The sequence below is a fragment of the Crocuta crocuta genome, unplaced genomic scaffold (assembly GCF_008692635.1).
Source record: "Crocuta crocuta isolate KB4526 unplaced genomic scaffold, BGI_CrCroc_1.0 scaffold217, whole genome shotgun sequence".
NCBI lineage: Eukaryota > Metazoa > Chordata > Mammalia > Carnivora > Hyaenidae > Crocuta > Crocuta crocuta.
The window spans coordinates 6,541,693-6,566,542 of NW_027532208.1; the positions used below are offsets into that span (position 1 = coordinate 6,541,693).

Genomic DNA, 24,850 nt, shown 5'->3' on the forward strand with positions numbered 1-24,850 from the left:
CAAGGAAAACTGAGTGACTCCTCAAGATGGCCCAAGCCGCCACCCTAAACACCATATGCAGCTAAAGACAAAGGAAATATGGTACAGAGAAGGGAGGCCTCTCGATGGGGGGTGACCAAGAAAAACACAGTCAACAAGGGTAAGGTTTGTTATGGTGATTTCAGTGGGTGTCTTCTCTATTGATGAGTTTCTAGAGACTTAGAATCATCCTTCTCTTCCTGGTACAGAGATAGAGACACCCTTACAAATGGAGCTATCCCTTATAAACGTGGATTTCTCTTTCCAAAGGGTGGGTTTTCAGAGCTGCTCCTGTGTCTGCTGTTTCTTAAAGATAACCAGCTCAAGATAATCCTTACACCAAAGAGGCATATTCGGGGCCGGAATATTATGCGCCCTTTCACTTTCTTTACAACGTGTGTTGCTAGCCTGATGCGACTTTTGAGCGCACGGCCCGAAGCTTTCATCAGATCTGCTCTCCCATCAGCCCTGGTGTCTGGAGGATGCTCATCCGCCTTTCAAGTCTTTCTCTCCCCAAGTCCCTCATCTGTCCTTTTCAAAGTTACCTTTTTGCCAGTCACCTGGGACCATGTTGCTCCACATGAAGCCTGTGCTCCCCTCCGGGGCTCGTGTTCTAGGGCAGAGCTCAGTAAATCTGTTTTCTAAAGGAAGCAAATAGTAAATATAATAGGCTTTATAATCCAAAAGGCAGATTCAGGGCTATTATGCAGATACCTACAAACAAGAGTAAAACCCCATTTCCACAAATATTTTATTGATGAAGTCTAAAATGTAACAATAATGAATACAAATGTTTGGAGTTCATGTCTACTAACGAGGATAATGGAATTTTTTTGAGGGGGGGAGCGGTAACCTTTTGCTGGTGTTCTCATCTTCAAATCTATACGTTCATCTATAAACAGCCTTCTTAGCCCTCAGGTTAGACCAAAACAGGCAGTATCGTGTCCTGACCCCTGTTCTAGACCTTTCTTCTTTCTCTCTTCCCCTAACATTCACCCAGCCTCCATTTTATCTCACAAGATAGCTAACCAGACACTTAAATATACGCATATCCAAAGTGTTGATGGCTGCTAATGGCTTAATGTGTTACCGCTCCTTTAGAAACTTTGTGCTTTTACAAAAATTGCCTTCAAAGGATTATTCACAAATCAATTTCCCAAAGCCATTTCCCAAAGCCTACAGAAAATGTGATTAGCAAAGAGCAAAAGTGTTATGCTGAGAAGATTACTTGTAGGAAACATCTTACTAGAGAGTTTTGATGTGGTCTTTGTTTTAATAAAACAAGCCCGGGCAAAATCAGCCAGCCAAGAAAATGCTCTCGGAACTGGCAGCTTCAATCCCCACTGGCATTTTCTGCATCTGTGAAAAATCACACTCCAGAGAGATGAACATTTCCTTTATCCTCCACGAGGAAAGGCTCTTAATACCCAGAGAGTTCACTTCCCAATCTGGAAGAAGTTGTTGTTTCAGTGTGAATTATTCTCTTCAGTAACAAAAGGGAAAGTGCTACCTCCATTTAACAGACGAATCACTGGCCTTTGGGTCCTATTTTCCTGTGAGATATTTGCGCGCTGGATACAGCATTTGATTTTTAAAAAGGCAGCGTCATTTACCCTTTTGGTATTTATATGTATAGCAGAGGCAAATGGAACTCTGAGTATTAAATTACCGTACTGTGCCAGTTGAGAATTCTATGCAAGCCAGCCAACTCCTTCCCCCAAGTTGTATTTTTAGTGTGTAGCAGCTGCAAGTTCCCAGAAGTCTTCAGAGCGGGACCACTTCTTCCACCCAGTGCGAGGGCTCTTAGCTGCTGCCTGTTTTGGGTGACCTTGTTTGGGAGACAGCCAGGATGCCTAGGAGGGTGTGGGGTCAGACACCACCAGCTTGCTCCTCGCTCTGCTCTTAACTTGCACGTGTCTGCCCTTGACCAGTTCACCTAACGTCTAACCTCGGATTCCTCAGCTAGAAAACGGGACCAATAATATCTACCAAGGCGAGCTGCTTTGAGGGTAAGGGTAAATAGGAATCGTCTTAATACAGCACCGATACAGCCGTTTTTTCAGTACAGGGCATTGTCCTCTCCCATCCCTGCTCTGTCTTTTGGTCACTTGAGCACATCAATATCTGTGCCGTAGGGTGGCTGGAGAAGGGTGACATCCGCGTGAGACCCCCTTTCTATGTATTAGGAAGTGAAGTCAAAGTACTCATCACGTATGTTATTGCAACAAATGCACCGAAATAAGCACACTCTGATTAGCCAGGCTGCCTAGTGCTGAAGAAGTTGACAATCCCACCAAGATACCCAGAGCTGGTTGTACCCTGAGAACGAGATTTGCAGAAATTCTTTAAAGGACCACCCCAGGGATGGTGTAGAGTTTTACAGGCTTTGCCTACAGACGGGGTCTCGGTATTAGGAGGTGCTCAGCAAACAGACCTGGACATTAGCTAACGCAGAGCTGGGACCATCAAAAATGGCAGCTGTTTGAGTGTGAGGACAGAGGAAGGCAGCGAGTCCCGGTGAGGCAGCTGGAACCATGAAGAGACAAAACAGGGTGAGCCCTGGATTCCTGACTCACGAGCCATGAATGTGGAGACATGGCCGCTAGCGACAGGGGTCGGGGGCAGCTGGGACCTATGAAAGCAGTGTGGCACATGAGGCAGGCTGGGGCAGACACCTCAGCTCTAATACCCTCCGCGGTGACCGAGACAGCGAGCCACACAGTGACAGGCACGTGCCCTGGTAGGAGTAATCACTGCAAATCAGGAGAGTTGAGGGACAGAAGGAAGAAAAAGCACATCATGTAGTCCAACAGGCCACAGAGCAGCAGAGTCTCTGTTTTCTAGCACCTTCTTTCCACCCCGGAGCCTGCTCTTCCCACTCCGATGGGCTCACTGATAATAACAAAAGTGCCATGACTTTGACCACAAAACATCTTTATGAAGAAACAGCAACCGAAAAATCGTGTCTGCTTGCCCACTAGGACAGTATCACGTGTGCTTTTATCGCCTCCGGTCCTCAGGACTTCAGGTCCTCAGGACTTAGCCGAACAAAGGTGTCCTCCATTGCCTTATAATGCTTGTTGACCAGATGAACGAATGAATGAGTGAACACACATGATCCCTACTCAGGCCCTTTCTCTACAATTGATGATAAGGCATCCGGAATAGAGAATCGGCCATCACATGATGGTCCCTGGCGCTGGGAACAATAGTAGTAGGATTGCACACGCATTTTCTTGGACTCCCGATGCGCAGGCACAGACTTGGCACTCAGTTGTGGAGTGGAGAGAAGGACGGGCTGGGCACCACAGGCTGGACAGGCATTTCTCTTGGGGCCACTCTGTCTGCCCCATTCTGTTCCCTAGGGTGTTTTCACACACCTGCCCCCGTACTTACTTCAACGTCCCACCTCTGTGCTACGCTGTACCAGACTTTCTCATTTCCCTTTTCTCCTGGCAGCCTCCTCTGCCTGGCTCCCTGTAGACCTGAACTGTTTCTTAGAGTGACACCATTTGCCAGGACCCTGCATCACCAGCTCTGCCTCCCCTCCCCCTACCCCCTCCCCCTCTTTTCTAGTTCTCCATAATAAATCACAGGTATTGGTCGTATTGTCACGCACAGAGTGCATCCATTTGCAGTATCCCCTCAGATTCTGCCCAGGAGGCAGGCCGGTAATGTACAGTATTGTTCTAGGATGTACCTGGGATATTTTTTTCGGGCACACTGAGGACCAAGGATCCAAGAGGTCAATGCCATTGAAAAGATAGTCCGTTACTCACGGTTCCCAAGAGGAGGCATGCCAGGCACACAGGGACATTTGAAGAAGCACCGGGTCAGTCAGATGGCAGAAGGAGTGCGGGGAAAGCACGGACGGGAGTCTTGTCTGTGGTTTTCTCGAGAAGGAATGGGCAAGGCAGGGTAGGCAGCTGCTCAGGCTTAGGATTAGCTGGTCAGAATAGCCTGAGGAAGGTACGGAGGAGGACGGAGAAGCGAAGAACGAGCCTGCCCTTAACTGAGGAGAGAATAGGGAGCCCATGAAGGGGGGTGAGGGGGGAAATACCCACACCGCAGAGGGACCCTGTGGCACTTACGAGGAGAGGAAGTGTGGACGCCTAGGAGGCTTCGCATTTGGCGGATGTTCTCGCTCCCACCTCCCCCTCGGCTGGAACGGTTGTGTGTGTTGCATATATTCTGCGCACCAGTGACAATGAAAGTGATTATTTTTAATTTCTGTTCCTCTCCTCTGTAATAGAGCTATTAGATTTTGGCAGATCCCTTAATATGATTATCATTTTTGAATGATTCTGAATGGAAATGTTTGCACCAAGGGCGGTAATCACTGTTGAGTCTGAAGAAGGAAGCCGTAAGCTTCACGGTCCGGGGTCCCGCCGGCCCTGAAGCGCCATCGGCTGTGGCCGCCTCGGCCGGGCAGGTGGCAAGAAAACCAGAGGGGAAAGCAGGGCACAGTTTGCCTCTTGGTTCTCAGCGGGAGGCCGGGTCGGGCTAAGCCTGCCTCCGCTGTGCCAGCTCCCAGGTAGGCTCGGGAGATGGCTTGCTCACAGAGACCTGCTTCTCCCTGTGCCGAGACACTGCTGCTCGTGATCAGCCAGGTGGGTGGTTCCAGAATTCAAGTTTTAAAAATTTTTTTCTTTAATGTTTGTTTATTTTTAAGAGGGAGGAGGGGCAGAGAGAGAAGGAGACACAGAATCTGAAGCAGGCTCCAGGCCCTGAGCTGTCAGCACAGAGCCTGACGCGGGGCTCGAACCCACGAACCATGAGATCATGACCTGAGCCACAGTCAGGCACTTAAGTGACCAAGCCACCCTGGAGGCCTGGGTAGTTCCAGAATTCAAACCACTTGTCCCACTGACCTCACCAGCAATGCTGGCCGGCCTGGCGGGGCGTGGGAACCTCCAGGTTGATTCCAGCCTTTCTCGTCCACTGTCCCCGTCAGGTGCCACCTCACGAGAGAGCCAGGATGTGGAACAGTGTGCTCCCTCTTGACATGGCAGCAGGTTTTTCAGCGTGACCTTTCGGGGACCTTTTCACATGCTGCCATCAACAGTAACGGTCATGTATGTGTTCCGCGTCTCCACCTCCTTAGGGCCAGCCCCCTGCCTTTCACCTTCAGCTTCTGCCGGCCACACACCTGCTTTGCCGTGGCCTCCCATGGGCTCTGCCACCAGCCTGGCCCCGTTTCAGTGAGAAGGCCCTGGGGGGCCTCTCTGTTCTGTCATGAGGGGTCCTAGGGCTTCTGGAAGAGAACCTAGCTGAATGTGCTGCACAGAGCTGTGACCAGCAGCCAGGGGCCCCGGAGCAGCTCACGCTGTGAACTCCCTCCTCACTGCCACGCGTGAAAACTCTCCTTCCGATAAAACCACTTACACTAAAATATCATGCTGCCTGCCAGGGGAAAATGTTTCCCAAGGAGCAGTCCAAGAGGGATCTGGAAGGAACGACAGCCTGTCTACCTTCCACGACAGTGCAAGTTTGGTGCTTTGAAGCCGCCCCTCCCCNCGCTGCCTGCCAGGGGAAAATGTTTCCCAAGGAGCAGTCCGAGAGGGATCTGGAAGGAACGAGCAGCCTGTCTACCTTCCACGACAGTGCAAGTTTGGTGCTTTGAAGCCGCCCCTCCCCTCCTTCCNCAGTTGAGCCAGCATGTCCCTGAGATGTCACGGAGCGCTTCCCCAGCAGGGGCAGCTCAGCTCTGTTATAGTCACTCATTTATTCATCAGTAGTCAGTGGGCACCTGCTCTGTGCCAGCAAGGCAGTAGATCCTAGGAACGAATTAGGGGGGTTCCCAATGGCTCTGGGGGAGATGACTCCACGGGCCAGTTCTGCTGGTACCAACACAAGTTCCCAAGTCCCTTCTCTGTAAACCTGGTTCCCTGATGCTGGGCCGCACACAGGAATCTGCATTTTCTTTTCTTTTCTTTTTTTTTATGTGTATTTACTTTTGCGAGAGAGCGTGTAAGAGCAGCAGGAGCAGAGAGAGAGGGCGACAGAGTCTCTGAAAGTGGGCTCCGTGCTGATAGCAGACAGCCTGACTCGGGGCTTGAACTCACGAACTGTGAGGTTGTGACCTGAACCTGACTTAGACACTCAACCGACTGAGCCACCCAGGCATTTTCTTTTCTTTTTTTTTTAATTTTTTTTCTTAATTTATGTCTAGGAGAGAGAGAGAGAGAGCAGGGGAAGGTCAGAGAGAGAGGGAGACACAGAATCTGAAGCAGGCTCCAGGCTCTGAGCTGGCAGTCAGCACAGAGCCCGACGTGGGGCTCGAACCCACGAACCGCGAGATCATGACCTAAGTGAAAGTTGGACGCTTAACCGACTAAGCCACCAAGGCGCCCCCACCCAGGCATTTTCTAAAAAGCCATCCTGGCGATGCTGGTGCAGGCGGGCCCCAGGCCCATCTCAGAGCAACGTTCTTTCGCCCGTGGGGGTGTATTGCTGAGAGTGTTTGTTGACTGACTGTACAGCCTGATGTCGGCTGCCTTGCTTGCTCTCGAGGGGTTAGAAAGTACAGCATCTTGGAGTAGGACTTCACTACACATGTACGTGAAGGTGGGGAATTTGGCGACGCTAAGCATAGGCTTTGGGGAGACTGTTCCAGCTTACCAGAATTCCTTGATGTGCTCAGCACTTGCTCTCAAGAAAATTGAGGTGCTCCTTGGGGCACCTGGGTGGCTCAGTCGGTTAGGCGTCCGACTTCAGCTCAGGTCATGATCTCACAGTTCGTGGGTTCGAGCCCCGCGTCGGGCTCCGTGCTGATGGTTAGCTTGGAGCCTGGAGCCTGCTTCAGATTCTGTCTCCTTCTCTCTCTGGCCCTCCCCTGTTCATGCTGTCTGTCTCTCTCTCTCAGAAATAAATAAAACATAAAAAAATTTTTTAAAAAAGAAAAAGAAAATTGAGGTGCTCCTTTGGCTGCCTCATGTCCCCCCTCCTCTACAGACTCCTGCACTTGGCTGCACTTCCCGTGTCCAAATTGCAGGCATTTCTTTACCACTAGGGGGGCCCTGGCCTTCAGCTCTCCCAGAATGACTGTTTCTGCAGTTTGCCTCTTCGGGCTGGGTGAGAACACACCCTCCCTCCTCCCCGCCAGTAAGTAGGAGGAGCTAGTAGGTGTTAGTATCACTGTTCAGTTGCAAAGAACAGAAGTGTGTGTAACATGGCTTGAATCAAGGAGATAGAACACAAAGACACAGGGGCTCTCACATGACCCAGGGGCAGAGAGCAGAGCGGGGCCTGTCGGCTGATGGGAAGCCAAAGTCACTAGGCAGTCCCACCCTCGCCAGGGCCCCACACCTTCACGGTGCGTCTGTGTCCTTCCTCCACACGATCGTGCGCTTACACGGGAGCCACTGCAGCTGCCCCAAAATGGCGCCCTGAGTCCTGCAGATGAATGAGACCATGTGGGTCTAGCTTCCAGCAGCTGCCTGATTCCACGTTTCAGGTAATCCATGATGCTATTGACCCAGTTTGAGTTTGGTGCTCATTCCTGGTTCAGGGAACTGAGGCCAGGAAGGGTGGGCTCACATAATGCTTTTCCATGCGGGGGGTCAGCTGTCTCTCTCTGAGGATGCAGGGCTGGGAGGAAACGAGCAAGTAAAATGGTACTTTCCCTGGTGTGGCGGGCGTGGCTGAGCAGCATCTGTAGAGGGCAGCGTCCCATACATGGAGGTGTGATTGGTATATGATTTCTGGAAAAAACATTACGGATGGGTCTCACAAAGGAACATTTTACATGCCCCCCCCCCCCCCCCCCCCCCCCCCCCCCCCCCCCCTCCACCCACNCCTCCGTAGGGACTATTCTGGGATCCAGAGCACTCCATGAACGTTCCATAAGTATGGTTTTCAGTGGGGAGATGCCAGTGTTCACACTAGTCTGATCAACTCCGAGCACTGATTTTTCCAGTGTTCCCATCTGCTGCCCTACCACATGGGTACCAAGAGGTGTTCCGTGGAGTCAGAGATCTGGACATTAAGTTGAGAGTCAAGTTCAAAATCAGGAGCCACTGAAGATCTAACATTGAGGTTTACGGTTCAGCTCAAGAGAATTCCATCAAATTAATACTTCCTGGTGGACCCAGTGGGGTTTCACCTGCCTTCCTGTCTCTTTTCCTCAGGAAAGCATCTTAACAGCATTTAAGGACTTTTCTGGAAAGTACAGTGGAGCAGAAGGGCTACAGTCAAGGACTCTGAAGTTGGGTGGGTCCTGAGCTCTACCCTGTGACTCAGGTCACCAAGTCTCCACGGGCCTCCGCTCTTCCATGGCGATGCTCCTCCCTCCCTCCCAGGGCTGAGGAAGTTTGTAAATGAAAGTGCCTGAAAAGGGTTTTGCCCTTGTGCTTGAGACTCCGTAATTGCTTAATAAATGGCTGTAATGAAAACAATAACATTAATCATATTCCTTAATAGTATTAACATATAACAACTAATATTAATTTGTTATTATTATTATTATTATTAGACTTAGGGGTGCTTGAATACCTGCTACAGCATTGGTAAGAGGACTTAGACATGGTAGGTGGGAGAAAATATTTGCTGAATGAATTTATTACCAAGGGCACCTAAAAAGCCTGGAAGCCGAAGTGAAACGGCATAATCCAGGACTGGTTGGTATAACCCCACAACACACGATGTAATACTATCTAATACCAAACCGTGCGTAATGTATGTCAGCACACCGTCCGTCCTTAGGAAGCATGGTTCTGTGCGTTATGGGGGGTTGCAGTGGGCGAGGGATTAATGCCGCGTGTCCATCAATGCCATACATGCATCTTTGGTATTTTTCTTCAGATGGTGTTTGTCTCTGATTTTCAGGGAGCCAACGTGTGCCTTTGGCCTACCCTAGAAGACAGAATTAGGGGGATTCATATACATAAAAATAAAGAATGAATCTTTGTTTCCGGACTTTATGGTCACAGACCACGCTGCCGATACTTTCCATCTTTTCCTGCTGGGCATCGCCTTCTCGGCAGGCTGAGGGGCCTCTCCATGGGCACCTGTGTGGCCTCCTGGACGAGTCTTCTCCCTTCTTATTCCCCACCTCTGAGCTTCTTCGCAACTGCCCAGGGATGCACACCCTGTCACACGGCTGTTACTAGACATAAGAGGGAGAGCCATTCCCATGTTTGGAGACCCCATGTGTCATGGGAGACCATGCTGTGCAAGCCACCCAGAAGCGGGGCTGTCGCTAGAGGGTTTGGGTCCCCCAGTTTGTCTGAAGCTCAAACAGAGCTTTATGGAAAGAGGGAATGTGGGAATCAAGGGGTTCAGGGAAGCTACTTGATTTGCCAGAGTGAAATCCAGCACCTGTTGTGATGGCTTCTGACATTGTCACTTGGGTGGCTCAGCTTCCCCTCCCCTTTTTCTTCATTGAGACATAATCACCACATAACACTGTGTAAGGCATACAACATGTTGACTTGATAACATTTATATATTGTAGTGTATTTATATATTGCAGTATGATTACCACCATAGCATTAGCCAATACCTCTGTCACATCACACAATTATCATTTCTCTTTGTGGTGAAAACATGGAAGATCTAATCCTTTAGCATCTTTGGAGTATATGGTACAGTATTCTTGACCAAGATCACAATGCAGGGCATTGGATCTCAAGTATGTATTCATCTTCGAACTGCAAATTTAGACCCTTTGACCAGCGTGTCCCCCACCCCCACTCCCTGGCAACTAGATTCTACTCTCAGTTTCTCTGAGTCCACTTTTAAGTGACAACCTATGGTATTTGTCTCTGTCTGACTTCTCTCACTTACCGCTATGCCCTTAAGGTCCACCTGTCTTGTTGCAAATGGCGGGATTTTCCCCNGGACACCAGCCATGATTGGCTGCTCCTTCGTAGTCAACAGGAAGTTCTTTGGTGAAATCGGTCTCCTTGACCCCGGCATGGATGTGTATGGAGGAGAAAACATCGAACTCGGAATCAAGGTTTGTGAGAGCATCCTTTCCTTCTGGTTTATTCGTGTTTGTGAGCACAGCTGCTGGTCATCCTTTGTGTGTGTTTAAAGTTCCTCTAGCTGGTGAGTGGCAGGATCATTCACCCTTCCCCCGCTCCTGAGGCTGTGCTGGCAGGGCTGTTTCATGCCTCGGTGACCCAGTTTGGACATTTGCCACAGAATTTGGTTTCTGCATCCATCCATCCAGTTTTGACTCTTCCTTTAAATGTTTCTTAAAATTCAATTGTCTCCTTAATTGAATTGATTAGTATTTATCGTATGCATGTCGACAATTCGTGTACCTCATGAAATCGTAAGATGCCAGAAGAGAGAAGGACCAAGTTCTGTGGGACCCTTCCTCTCCTTAGAAATGCTTCTAAAGGGGGCGCCTGGGTGGCTTAGTCAGTTAAGCATCCGACTTTCGCTTAAGTCATGTCTTGCGGTTCGTGGGTTCGAGCCCTGCGTCGGGCTCTGTGCTGACTGCCAGCTCAGAGCCTGGAGCCTGTTTCAGAGTCTGTGTCTCCCTCTCTCTCTGACCCTCCCCTGCTCACACTGTCTCTCTCTCTCTCTCCTAGAAATAAATAAAACATTAAAAAAATAAAAAAAAGAAAAAGAAAGAAATGCTTCTAAGGGAGAGGATAGGGAAAGGTAATGAGAGAACATTACCCAGATCAGCTTTACTACTGAGATCGTTTGGATGCAGTTGACCCTTAAGCAATATGGGTTCAAACTGCATGGGTTTGCTTATATGCAGACTTTTTTCGATAAATACGGTACAGTATCATAAATGTATTTTCTCTGCCTTAAGAGTTTCTCTAAAAAAATTTTTTTTCTTAAATAGTTTATTGTCAAGTTGGTTTCCATATAACACCCAGTGCTCATCCCAACAAGTGCCCTCCTCCATGCCCATCACCTCCCTTCCCCTCTCCCCCACCCCCATCAGCCCTCAGTTTGTCTCAGCATTCAAGAGTCTCTCATGGTTTGTCTCCCTCCCTCTCCCCCAATATTTTCCCCTTCTTCTCCCATATCATCCTCTGTTAACTTCCTCCTAATCCACCTACACGTGCAAATATAATGTATCTGTCCTTCTCTGCCTGACTTATTTTGCTCAGCATATCACCTTCTAGTTCCATCCATATTGCTACAAATGGCCAGATTTCATTCTTTCTCATTGCCATGTAGTATTCCATTGTATAGATATACCACATCTGCACTCTCAACAATAGCCAAAACATGGAAAGTGCCTTAAGAGTTTCTTAATCGGGTTTCCCCCGCTGGCTTCCTTTGTTGTAAGAATACAGCATATAGTATACCTAACATACAAAATACATGTCAATCAGCTGTGTGTATTATTGGCAAGGCTTCCATTCAACAGTAGGCTATGAGTAGTTACGTTTCTGGAAAGTCAAGAATTATACGTGGACTTTCAACTGCACACAGGTGGTCAGCACCCTGAACCCCTGGGTTGTTCAAGGGTCAGTTCTACTGTGTTTTGCTCAAGATTTTGTTTGAAAAATGGATTCCAGTGTAGAAAAAATAAAAGCTGAACACACTGATGCGTTCCAACCTCTTTGTTTTAGAGGTAAGATAAATGAACCCCAGAGCTCTTTGAGGACCCAGTAACCCCTGAACTGGTATGTCTTTCTCCATACCACAGAAAGCGGGTGCTAAGGAGACCCCCCCGGCTGGGGCCTCTGTGTCCACTGCCCTTTGTCCTGAACCTTTCCATGCCTGAGCCCCTGGGAGTCAGGCTCGTTGGGAACAGCTCAGGACACAAGTAGAAGTGTTAAAATGTATTGCGTTCTTTTGCTTTCCTCTACTGCCTTCCCATTTTGTCCTGACCCAGTCTGGGTCCCCTACCCTACTCAAAGCCTGCTCTCTACTTCATTCTTTTATCCTTCACTGATCAGTACCTCCCATCAGCCCCTCATCTGTACTGGACCGCCCTTTGTGGATGAAAGGCATCATGCCCTCATGACATAATGACTGGGATACATGAGTGAAAGGGGATGGTGAGGACCCTCCCTCGATCCTAAAATCCCCCCTTCTGAAGACTGCAGACTCTTCCTGTGCCATCAATGTCAGGCTGGTCTCTTTCCTCGATGGAATTTGCAGAGGATTTCTTTGTCAAGCCCAGCAATTAAAAAGCCTATGAATAGGGGCGCCTGGGTGGCTTAGTCGGTTAAGCGTCCGACTTTCGTTTAGGTCATGATCTTGCGGTTTGTGGGTTCAAGCCCCGCGTCGGGCTCTGTGCTGACTGCCAGCTCAGAGCCTGGAGCCTGTTTCAGTCTGTGACTCCCTCTCTCTCTGACCCTCCCCTGCTCACGCTGTCTCTCTCTCTCTCTTAGAAATAAATAAAAAAACATTAAAAAAAAAAAAAGCCTATGAATAGGACATCATAGTGAATATACTTGTCACCTGGGGCGCCTGGGTGACTTAGTCAGTTAAGCGTCCAACTTTTGCTTAGGTCATGATCTCGCGGTTCGTGGGTTCGAGCCCCGCGTCGGGCTCTGTGCTGACTGCCAGCTCAGAGCCTGGAGCCTATTTCAGAGTCTGTATCTCCCTCTCTCTCTGACCCTCCCCTGCTTACACTGTCTCTCTCTCTCTCTCTCCTAGAAATAAATAAAAATATTAAAAAAAAAAAAAAGAATATACTTGTCACCCAGCCATTTAGAATTTAATTGAAGGAAAAGATCTGGACCCAGCATGTTGAACTTGGCCTGGAACTCAAACCTCTGCCTTGCTCCCATCCATTTCTCCTTGTTCTGTTCTGTTGCTTTGGTTTTTGTTTTTTATGTTTTTAAATCCTCACTGACTTCTAGCCTGCCATAGAATTCACTTACTGATTAGGAGTGTTGTTTTTCTCAACCTTTCCCTCACTAGATTGCAAGCTTCATGGGCCCCAGATCTTTGCTGCGCTCACCTTTGCATTCCAAGCCTGTAGAACCTTCCTTGGCACCTGGCTCAGTAGGTGTCCATTAGGTTAGTGCTTGAATGTCTGTTAGGGATCTCTGACAACTCGTCCCAGGTACCTACCTGCAGAGGATATGAGCAGACAGAAGCCCTGGCTTGAATTAAGCTTTTTTGTTTGTTTGTTTTTAATTTTATTTTTAAGATAAGAGAGATTTGAATATCTCTATGTGCCGTCAGAAGGAAGCCGGTAAAGAGTGAGACATCGCCGAGAGAGGGGAGAACCAGACGTTGAGGGGAACACTGGCCCTATGTGGCCAGGCGCATAGGTAGAGGAGTTATGGGGACAGGAGGGTGTTCCAGGGGAAACAGAGGCTGTGACAGCAGAATTCAGTGCTAAGGCTTGCTGAGATGCTGGTCTCCCCACGTTTGCCGAAGTATTTGCTTTGCAGGGACTTGGACCTTGCAAAGGACATCGTGTGGGGCACTGCCAGGCTCATTGGTGATGGTGGTGCCAGTCTTATGTGGCCGACCCCATCCATGAAGAGGCGGGGGGTGGGGGGTGTTGATTTCTACCCGGAAGCACGGTGGGTTCTACTCTGCACGCTCCTTAGGAGCAGGCGAGAGTAAACAGCCGACGGAGTCTGCTCTTGGTCTTGGCCTCCCTATGGTTCAGCTCCCGACTGCTCTCTGCACGGCTTTATGAGAGCTTCGGCTGGTTCGGAACACAGATGCCACCCTCCCGTGCAATTATCTGCCTCTGGCTGTATACTCAGGCACATCCAGCACCCACCCTGGAGGTTTGGGGTCGTTTATGCCGTATTCCCATAGGTCACGTTGTCCTGCCAGTTGTGAGCAGACTCCACACAAGCCTTGGTTTTCTGCCAATTCTTTTTTTTTTTTTAAGTTGATTTATTTATTTTGAGAGAGAGAGAAAGCATGAGTCGGAAAGGAGCCGAGAGAGAGTGAGATACAGAATCCCAAGCAGGGCTCCAGGCTCTGAGCTATCAACACAGAGCCCAACTCAGGACTTGATCTCAGGAACTATGAGATCGTGACCCAAGTAGAAGTCGGACACTTAACCCACTGAGCCCCCCAGGTGCCCCAGTTTTCTGCCAGTTCTTAAAGCAGGAATTGAGTGCTGTTGGTTCCATAAAGCCCAAAGCCGGGGTTCTGTCTCCATTCTGTGGCTCTCAGGGTGTGGTCCCCTGAGCAACATCAGCCTCGTCCGGGAACTTGTTACAAATGCAGATTCTCGGGCCCCATTTCACACCCACAGAATGAGACACTCTGAGGTGTGCTTCAGCAGCCTGCGTTTTGACCAGCCTTCCAGGTGCTTCTGTTACACCCCCAAGTCTGAGAGCCGCTGGACCACCTCCCAACCTTAGCCAGCTTCCTGGCAAATACGTGCCTTTTCTCAGAAAGTAGCTCAGGTAAGGGTCCACACCTTTCGAGGCCAGGTGTCCCTCACAGCCACTGCAGGCCCTCAGGGAGCCCTTCCCCCCCTGCTCGGCCCACACGGCCTGGGCCACCTTGGGTGTCAGCACCTAATCCCTCCTTAACTTCACAGAAGGGTGTTTGGACTGGGTGACTGTCAGGTTCCTGGTGCCGGGGTCCCTTTGACCTGAGGCAATCTGTGTAATCTGTTCTACAAACTAAATTCATTCTCTTTCATTTTGTGCTATTTCATGCCATTAAGGACACAAATCAGATGAATAAAAAGGGTGTCTAGAGGGCTCAGGTGGTTCAGCGTATGACTCTAGCTTTCAGCTCAGGTCATGATCTCATGAACCGTGGACTCTGTGCTGACAGCTTGGAACCTGCTTGGGATTCTGTCTCTCCCTCTCTCTCTGCCCCTCCCCTGCTTACACTGTGGCTTGCTCTCTGTCTCTCTCTCTCAAAATAAATAAATAAACATTAAAACAAACAAATAAGGTGAATAATAAATACAGTGTTAAGAAAGCCATCCCCACTGCTTGAAAAAAAAAACCAGAACTTTGTTTAATAGACACACACCTACATGGGATTTTCATATCGAGTACACATATGCGGTTATACAAATTGACCTATAAGAAATGACACAACATCTTACGATTTCGTTAAGTAGGAAAATTTTGCTATGAGCACACTGGCTTTCTTTGTGATTTTTTTTTTCACCGAGAAACAGATCTACCGGCAATCTAACTCTTCTTTGAAATTTTTTTTGGTTACCTTTTCATTCCGTCCTCAGTAAGCAAGGATGAACCACAAGAATGAGAATGCAAAGTCTCACTGTGATTCAGAGGCTGACACTAGCATAGCTGACTCCAGGACTGTTACTTAGGTAAAAGGCAGCTTGCCTGTGACCAAAACAATCGATACAGGGAAGGGAAATAAAAAAAAAAAAAAAAAAGCTTTTCAGGACCGAGAGAATAAATGAGATTAGAAATTGAAAGGTTTCATCTTGTTCTGAGTAACATTAATCAGAAACTATTAACAAGGCATATTACAGTAACGTGTCTAAAAGGTAAGAGAGCAAAAAATTCTCCAAGGAGAGGAGACCAGATAGATTGCTTTTAAGCAGTGTAAAATCAGACGGCTTCAGATTTCTCCCATATGTCAGGCTTCTCTGGGAAGAGAAGGCACTCTCTTATTCCGAAGCCTCATCAAAAAGAGTGACACACAAGTTTACTGAATCCTGTTGGGCGGCCATTCCTAAAGGGAGACAAAATAGAAAGACATGATCAGATCCTTGAACTCTCAGAAAACATCTTTGCAGGGTCAGGAAGCTCAAGGACTGAGTGAAAGGCAGAATTCCTCTGTGTGTGTGTGTGTGTGTGTGTGTGTGTGTGTGTGTGTGTGTTGTTGGCAAGTATTTGTGAGACCAGATTTGCAATGCAGGTCAGTGAACTCGAGGCCGTGGGGAGGGGCAGCTGTGAGAACCTTCTTGCCTGGCCCAATCCAGCCCAGAACCTTCCCTTTGGTTCAGCTTTGCGGGAGTTTTTTTTTTTTTTTTTTTTAAAAAGCTGAACTTTAAAACAGTTTCAGCTAAGATTTAGAACCATCGTGGTGAGTGATGGGCAAAAGACGGATGTATTTTAATGTGCTCGGAGTAACAATGATGTTCTGAAATAGCAGAGTTTGACCCGGCTGCCGCAGTTGCTGGCTGCAGAGAGTGTGATGTCCCCAGGCCACACCGTTCCCCTAAGGAGTTTAGATGCCATTGTCATGACCCAAAGGGCCCAAGGTGGGCAGTCCCACCATCTTGCCCAGTCCAGTCCACTTGAGCTCAAGACACTGAAGACCTGCAGGATTACCCATTTGGAACTCCGGGGCTCCAATCTGCTATGTCTATTAAATATTGTGATTTGAGTAATGGTCATGTCTGGAGGGACCGGACCATCAGTTCTGTTTAATTTTCCTAATGCTTAAATATCATATGAATCTTCAGTTCTTCCTTCCCTGCTGGCCTTGGTCCTGTCTGGCTATGCAAATGACTTCATAGTGCAGGATTAGAGTATGTCTGTGATAAAATTCAGAGCGAAGTTCCTGGTCTTCTCTGGGATCGGGCAGGCCTTGGGGTTTCACATATTGGCCTTTAATCTACATGCATATATTACAGGTGGCTGACAGTTCAGTGGAATGCTCTTGAATGTACAGGAGACATGTGGAATGACCTCTCTGATCTAGCAGGATTTCCCTGGGGTGCCCCCGTGATGGACATGCTTTCTACTTCTGTGAAATTTATAGTCAGGCAGAAAAACCATTCATTTAATAACCACCAATGTGATCAGTATGAAAAGACAGGCTGGAAAGATGCTATGGAAGAATCTAGCAAAGGGGTATAACTTAGCCTGGGGAGTTGGGAAGAGCCTCCCTAAGGGAATGATGTTCAAGACTTTAAAAATAAGGTGAATTTAAATAGGCAAAGAAGGTGGGGGGGTAGTGTGGGAGTAAGAATATTCGAGGCAGTTCCAGGCGAGTTTCGAGGCGAGATGAGGAAGTCCTAGAGATCCACTGTACAGCATAAAGTGTATGGTTAATACCCTCTTGTATACTGGGCCCCTCAGTGGCTCAGCGAGTTAAGTGTCCAACTTTGGCTCAAGTCATGATCTCACAGTTCGTGGGTTCGAGCCCCACATCGGGCTCTGTGCTGACAGCTCAGGGTCTAGAGCCTGCTTTGGATTCTCTATCTCTCTTTCTCTCTGCCCCATCCCTGTTCATGCTCTGTCTCTCTCTCGAAAATAAATAAATGTTAAAATATTTTTTAAAAAAAAGAGCTGGGGCATGGTGACTCCTTTTGTGATGTGAGCAGGTGGCTTATTGTAGAGTTAGGAAAATAGTGTTATTACTATTGTTTAATTGAAATATAATTAGCATACAGCGTCATATTAATTTCAGGTTTATAATGTAATGATTCAACAATTCTATACATTACTCAGTGCTCATCACGATAACCATACTCTTGATCCCCTTTATCTATTTCGGGCATCCCTCTGCCCACCTCCCCTCTGGCAACCACCAGTTCTCTATAGTTAAGAGTCTGGTATTTTGTTTGTCTCTTTTTTATTGTTTTATTTTTTTTAACTTTATTTCTTTAGAGAGAGAGCAAGTACACCCACACCACCCACACACATATACATGTGCACGGGCAAGGAGGGGAGGGAGAGAGAGAGAGAATCCCAAGCAGCCTCTTTGCTGTCAGCCCAGAGCCCAATGAGGGGCTCGAACTCACATACCATGAGATCATGACCTGAGCCGAGACTAAGAGCTCATCACTTAACCGACTGAGCCACTCAGGCATCCCTATCTCTTTTTTATTTTGTTTTATTTCTTAAATTCTACATACACATGAAATCCTATGGTGTTTGTCTTTCTCTCTCTGACTTCTTTCACTTGGCATTATATCCTTTCATTCCATCCACGTTGTTACAAATGGCAAGAATCTACTCATTGGGACAAGGTACTTTCAAATGATATATCCAGGAAGAGGTTAATACCCAAAATATATAAAGAATTCCTACAGGTCAATACCAAAAAAGCAAATAATCTGATCAAAAAATGGGCAGAGGACCTGCATAGACATTTTTCCGAAGAAGACATACAGATGGCCAGCAAACACATGAAAAGATTTTTTTAACTGCGTATTTTTGGGAAGAGATTTTAGTTTTTTAAGCATGTTTAATTTCATGGGAGTACGTGAGCTTCCTAGCTCCCATCCAACCCACCAGTGCTCACCTGCTTGTCTGTATGGTACCTCCCAAAAGGAGACAGTAAGGCCCCCACAAACTATCAGAATAGCCGATGAGCCACCTACCTGCAGAGATTTAAAATCCGCAGTGACACCTTACTCTTCCAGCTCTCCCTGCTAAGTGATATTCTCACCATGGTGCAGAATAGTGCTTTATAGGATATGGAAAGACCAAGAGAAAGTTAATTTAAGCAGTTTATGGCATTCGATAGCAGAGTCATTCTGCTATCTTTATTCAAATGTACTGCCATCCCCTTAAAGATGAAAAATAAGCTCATATATGTAGAAAGCTGAAAACACACACGCATGTACACACACACACATACACACACAAACAAACCTTCCTCAAGAGACCTTCCAAAGGCCAACCAGTAATGTGATGTTGGTGGTAGAATAAAATGGCCTCCCTAGAGTTTCTAAAATTTTTTAAGGCTAATTTTGATGTGCTGGGAACCCCACCCTGAGTGGTTGAGGGATTTTGATTATTTTGTCTCTTGCTATTTTTTCCCCTGAGAACAAATTGGAGAATGAAGAACTCCATCATTACATTTTATCTTAATTTCTTTTATTTTAATTCAAAGTTTTATTATGGAAAATTTGAAACATACACAAAAATAGAGCCATCTAATGAATCCAAATGTACTAGTCATTCAGTTTCAACAAATATCAACACTTTGCTATGGGGTTTTCAGCTCCTGCCCCTCGGCTTTCTGAAAGCAAACGCCCAGACATCTTGTCATTCGAGCTGTAAAAACTTTAGAGCACATTGCTAACATAAAAAGACCTTTTTCAATATAGACTCAACATAAAATTACATTTAGTAAAATTCACTACCCAGTCCATGTTTCTCAAGAATATTTGTCAACATTCTGTAAGATCTCTCTGTCTGCACACGTGCGCGCGCGCGCGCACACACACACACACACACACACACACACACACACACACACTTACAGTTGCTTTATCCAAATTAGGATCCAAACAAGATCCGCACATTGCGTTTGCGGATAGGTCTCTTAAGTGTCTTTTAATCTAGAACATTCCCCTCACCTGTATTATTCTGATATCATTCATTTGTTGAAGACACCAAGTCATTTGTCCAGGAAAGTTCTGCACAATCTGGATTTGGCAGCTTGATTCTTCTTGTTGCCTTTAACGTGTTCCTTCTGACCACCCTTTTCTTTAAGCTGTGCAATAGTCTCCGCCTTCACTGCAGTTTGACTTTCTGTGAATTCCATTACTCACAGCCAACTGTGGTCCAGAAATCCATGATCCTTCTGACTTACCGTTATCGGGAGGTCAGTAGTATCCAAATGCTACGTCACGGTGCCTTCATCACTCACCTCACTTCATCTTGTCACATAGGCATCTTATCATCTCATGTCTTCATAGGAAAGATGGGTGAGCACCATACAATCAGACATTTTGAGAGAGTCCACACTCCTGTAACTTTTATTACAGTATATTGTTATAATTATTAAAGTTTATCAGGAGTGATTCTTGTTACTCTCTTACTGTGCCCAATTTATAAATAAACTTTATCAAAGGTATGTTTGCATAGAAAAAAAAACACAGAGGCATCTGGGTGGCTCAGTCAGTTAAGCGTCTGACTTTGGCTCAGGTCACGGTCTCATGGTTTGTGAGTTTGAGCCCCTCATGGGCCTCTGTGCTATCAGCGCAGAACCTGCTTCAGATCCTCCGTCTCCTTCTCTCTGGCCTTTCTCTCCCTCTCTCTCTCTCTCTCAAATAAATAAACTTTTAAAAAAAGGAAAAAACATATCTAGGGTTTAGTACTGTTTGTGGTTTCAGGCATCCACTGGGGACCTTGGAACATATGTCCATGGCATAAGTTCCACCCTATTTAGATCTACAAAGTTTACTAGACTTGGCTTCCACCTTCCATCCCTCCCTTCCTCTCTTCCTTCCTCCCTTAGCTTCCTCCCTCCTCCCTCCCCTCTCCATCCCTCAATCCTTTCCTTCCTTCCTTCCTCCCTGCCTTCCTTCCTTCCTTTCCTTCCTCTCTCCCTCCCTTCCTCCTTTAGCTTCCTTCTTCCTCCCTCCCTCCCTCCCTTCCTCCCTCCCTCCTTCCTTTCCTTCCTTCCTCTCTACCTCCCTACCTCCCTTAGCTTCCTCCCTCCCTCCCTCCCTTTCTTTTCAGCAAAAATACTTCAGATGGTGCTGTAACCTTCTATCACATCACATCAGGAAAGATACAAGACCTGGTTGTTTCACATTTTGCGATGTTAAGTTTCAGCAGTGGCCTTGTGTATTGTCAACCTAAGTCATCCATTATAAGATTTCCTCATCAACCTTTCACCCAAAGGTCTTAGTAGCTACTAATGATCATTGCCTAGATCCATTATTTCATTAAGGCCTTCAAAATGGTGATTTTTAAATTCTACATTAATTCTGTATTTATAAGCTGTAATTCTATTTAAAAGGAACTTTCCCTCATCAACTATTTGGATACTCTAAAATACAGTTCAAATAAGAAAGGCAGGGTAAATGCTTAATTCTTTCTTTTCATTTAAACATTTTTTAGAATAATAAATGGTGCCATATCNTGTTTTTGAGAGAGAGACACACACAGAGTATGAATGGGGGAGGGGCAGAGAGAGAGAGAGAGACTCAGAATCCAAAGCAGGCTTCAGGCTTCGAGCTGTCAGCACAGATCCTGACATGGGCTCGAACCTACGAACTGTGAGATCATGGCCTTAGCCTAAATCAGAAGCTTAGCCAACTGAGCCACCCAGGCACTCAAAAATACACAGATTTTCTATAAGGAACTCACCAAACTCCACACCTCAAAAACAAATAATCCAGTGAAGAAATGGGCAGAAGATATGAGCTGACATTTCTCCAAATGGGACATCCAGATGGCCAACAGACACATGAAACGATGCTCAGCATCCCTCATCATCAGGGAAATAGCAAAATCAAAACCACACTGAGATACTACCTCACCCCGGTCAGAGGGCTGAAATGAACAAATCAGGAGACTGTAGGTGCTGGTGAGGATGTAGAAAAACGGGCACCGTCCTACACTGTTGGTGGGAATGGTACAGCCCCTCTAGAAAACAGTGTGGAGGTTCCTCAAAAAGTTAACAACAGAACTCCCCTATGACCCAGCAGTAACACTGCTAGGAATTTACCCAAGGGATACAGGGGTGCTGATGCATAGGGGCACATGTACCCCAATGTTCATAGCAGCTATTGTTGTTCATACACAACAATAGCCAAATCATGGAAAGAGCCTATATTTCCATCAGCTAACAAATGGATCAAGAAGATGTGGTTTATCTATATGTTGGAATACTACATGGCAGTGAGAAAGAATGAAATCTGGCCATGTGTAGCAACATGAATGGAACTTGAGGGTGTTATGCTAAGTGAAATAAGTCAGGCAGAGAAGGACAAATACCATATGTTTTCACTCATAAGTGGAACAGGAAAAACTTAACAGAGGACCGTGGGGGAGGGGAAGGGGAAAATAGTTGGGGAGAGGGAGGGAGGCAAACCATGAGAGACTCTTGAATACTGAGAACAAACTGGGGGTTGATGGGGGTAGGGAAGATGGGCATGGAGGAGGGCACTTGTTGGGATGAGCACTGGGTGTTGTATGGAAACAAACTTGACAATAAACTATGAAAGAAAAAAAATGCACAGATTTTTATGCTGCAGTGTGCTAGATGCCACAGTTATACACATCCTAAAATCACCTCCTGAAACATGATATTGAACATTTCCATTGCCTGAAAAAGGCCCCTTTGGCCCTTTCCTGTCATTTTCCACCGCTACCCCATGCCACACGTCTCCCAGGCAACCATTTTCTGATTTCTGATGACTCGTCTCTGTCTTAAAAACTTCACATAAATGGAATCCTATCTTCTATACTTTACTCTTTCAATAACAAGTAATGTTTTTAACATCCCTCCTCGTTGCTGTCTGTCTCAGCAGCTCCTTCATTCTTATTGCCGAGAAGCACTCTACTGTGTGAATATATGATCAATTTCTTCATTCATTTTCCTGCTGGAGGAATAGTCGGTTGGTTTCCAATTTGCAACTCTTATGATTATTCATGAAAAAGTCATTTTTGGACACATGTTTTGGTTTCTCTTGGGTAGATACCTAGGAATTGAATAGAATATAGGGAAGATGGATGTGTCACTTTTTGATAACCCGCTAAACCGGTCTCCTTTACTGCTCCCACCAGCCCTTTATGAGAGTTTCAGGGGTGTCACGTCTGTATCAGGATTTGGTGTTGTCAACATTCATTTTAACAAATCCAGTAGGTTTGAAGCCGTACGTTGGTGTGGTTTTCATTTACATTTCCTTCATGGCTAATGACACTGCACACCTTTTCTTGTGCTTTTGGGTAATTTGTATATCTTCTTTTGCCCATTTTTAAAATATTGTGTTATTGTTTACTTGTAGAGGTTCATCATATGTATAGTGGATACTAATTTCATATATATGTACTTGTGAATTTTTTTCCCCAATCTGTAGCTTGTCTGCCCATTTTCTGCTGTTTTCTTCTAGAAGCTTTATGATTCCAGCTTTTCCATTTAGGTCTGTGAGCCGTTAAACCCCTAAAGAAAACCTAAGGGAATATATTGGGGGAGGCAAGACTATTTTGGACTGGACACAAGAAACACTAGTAATTTTTTAAGTGATAAATGAGACTTAATCAAAATTGAAAATTTCAAAGCATGCCATTAAAAATGCATAAGTAAAATCCATACACTGGGAGAAATATTCACAGTGTGTATTTCTGAAAAAGGAATTTTACTCAGATTATATTTGATAAATCTTAAAAACCATGAGTGAAAATTAGCAAGACATTTGAACACCCACTTTGCAGAGCTTTCTCAGTTTTGGTCTCATTTTGTATATTTCTCAACCCCGATCTAGAATCAGCCATTTTTCCAAGAAGCCCTAGGTCCTTCTAATGGGAAATAGTAAGACTTTAGAGACCAAAATCTTGTTAGGCTGCTCATTGCTGTTGGAACATCACTGTGTTGCCTTTTCAATGAGCACAGCTAAACATATTGAGTTTTGTAGACAGAGAAATGTATTCATGATTTCATATGAATATTAAAACAATCTTTTTAATTTATTTACTTATTTTGAGAGAGAGATAACATCAGTGGGGGAGGGGCAGGGAGAGAGGGAGGGGGAGAGAGAGAGAGACAGAGAGAGAGAGAGAGAGAGAGAGAGAGAGAATCCCAAGCAGGTGCCATGCTGCCAGCGCAGAGCCTGATATGGGACTTGAACTCACAAAACACTGAGATCATGACCTTAACCAAAACCAACAGTCAGATGTTCAACTGACTAAGCCACGCAGGCACCCCTCATACTAATATTTCTAATTCAAGTTTATGATTAGAGGATTTTTACTTCTTTGATTTTATACTTATCTTTTACTGAAAGACTTGGTTCCTCTTGATGTAATTTCTTATTGGCAGGGTTCTACAACTATATAAATAATAGTTTCAAAATAAGAATCGCAACTACCTAGTTAACTGAGTGAAATTTAATACTTCTTTGTGCTTTGTTTTATCCTTAAGATGTATTCAACTGGGAATATGGAGTCAACACTATCATTTAGAGTTATTTGAAGTAGGTTTCTGTGTGTGGTTATGTCACATTCTTGATATAGGACATCAGAACTCTATGGCAATGGGCAATAAAGTTCACTTCCTTTTTTAGACTTTATAAGTCAGTTGTTTAAAATCATTTGATCTGAAGTTTCAGCTTTAAAAAAATATTCAGGGGGCGCCTGGGTGGCTTAGTCGGTTAAGCATCCAGCTTCGGCTCAGGTCATGATCTCATGGTTCGTGGGTTCAAGCCCCGCATCGGGCTCTGTGCTGACAGCCAGCTCAGAGCCTGGGGCCTGTTTCAGATTCTGTATCTCCCTCTCTCTCTGATCCTCTACAGCTCACACACACACACACTCTCTCTCTCTCTCAAAATAAATGAAAAATAAAATAAATAAATAAAATATTCAGAAGAACTCTAGATTCAGAGTAAAATTGACAGGTACAGAGATTTTCTGATACTGGCTGCCCCCACACATACGTAGTCCCTCCCATTATCAATATCCCTCACCAGAGTCGTACATTTGTCACACTTGATGAACCTACATTGATATGTCATTATTACCCAAAGTCTACTGTTTATATTATTATCTTCCCTTGGTGGACATTTTATGGCTTTAGACAAATGTATAATGACATGTATCCATCATTTAGCATCATAGAGGGTATTTTCACTGCCCTAAAAATCTTCTCTGCTTTGCCTGTTCATTCCCTTGTCCCCAGTCCCTTGCAACCCCTGATCTTGTCACTTCGTACATAATTTCACCCTCTTCAGAGTGTCATATAGTTGGAATTGTACAGTATACAGTCTTTTCAGATTGGCATCAGTCACTTAGTAATAGGCACTTAAGCTTCCTCCTGTCTTTACTTGGCTTGATAGCTCATTTATTTTTAGAATTCAATAGAAGCCCGTTGTCTGGATGTACCACAATTGACTTAGTCGTTTACCTACTGAAAGACATCTTAGTTGCTTCCGAGTTTTGACGGTTAAGAATGAAAGTGCTGTAAACATCCATGCGAAATTTTGGCAGTGCTGGATATAGTCATAGCAGCACGCACCAAACACAGTTTTCAGGCTGATCTCTAACCAGCACCCTCTCGGGCTTTTTGATTCTATGCCCTGTGGTGT

The 24,850-nt window shown here is 45.9% G+C and overlaps 1 protein-coding gene across 2 annotated transcripts in view; it reads left to right on the forward strand.

Moving 5' to 3' along the window:
• Nucleotides 1-24,850, forward strand: part of GALNT17 (polypeptide N-acetylgalactosaminyltransferase 17) — a 440,178-nt gene that overhangs the window by 317,180 nt on the left and 98,148 nt on the right. For both annotated transcript variants that reach the window (XM_077777925.1, XM_077777924.1), the window contains exon 6: nucleotides 9,858-9,976. In XM_077777925.1, coding sequence (XP_077634051.1) covers nucleotides 9,858-9,976 — 119 coding nt within the window. The remainder of the gene's footprint in view (nucleotides 1-9,857; nucleotides 9,977-24,850) is intronic.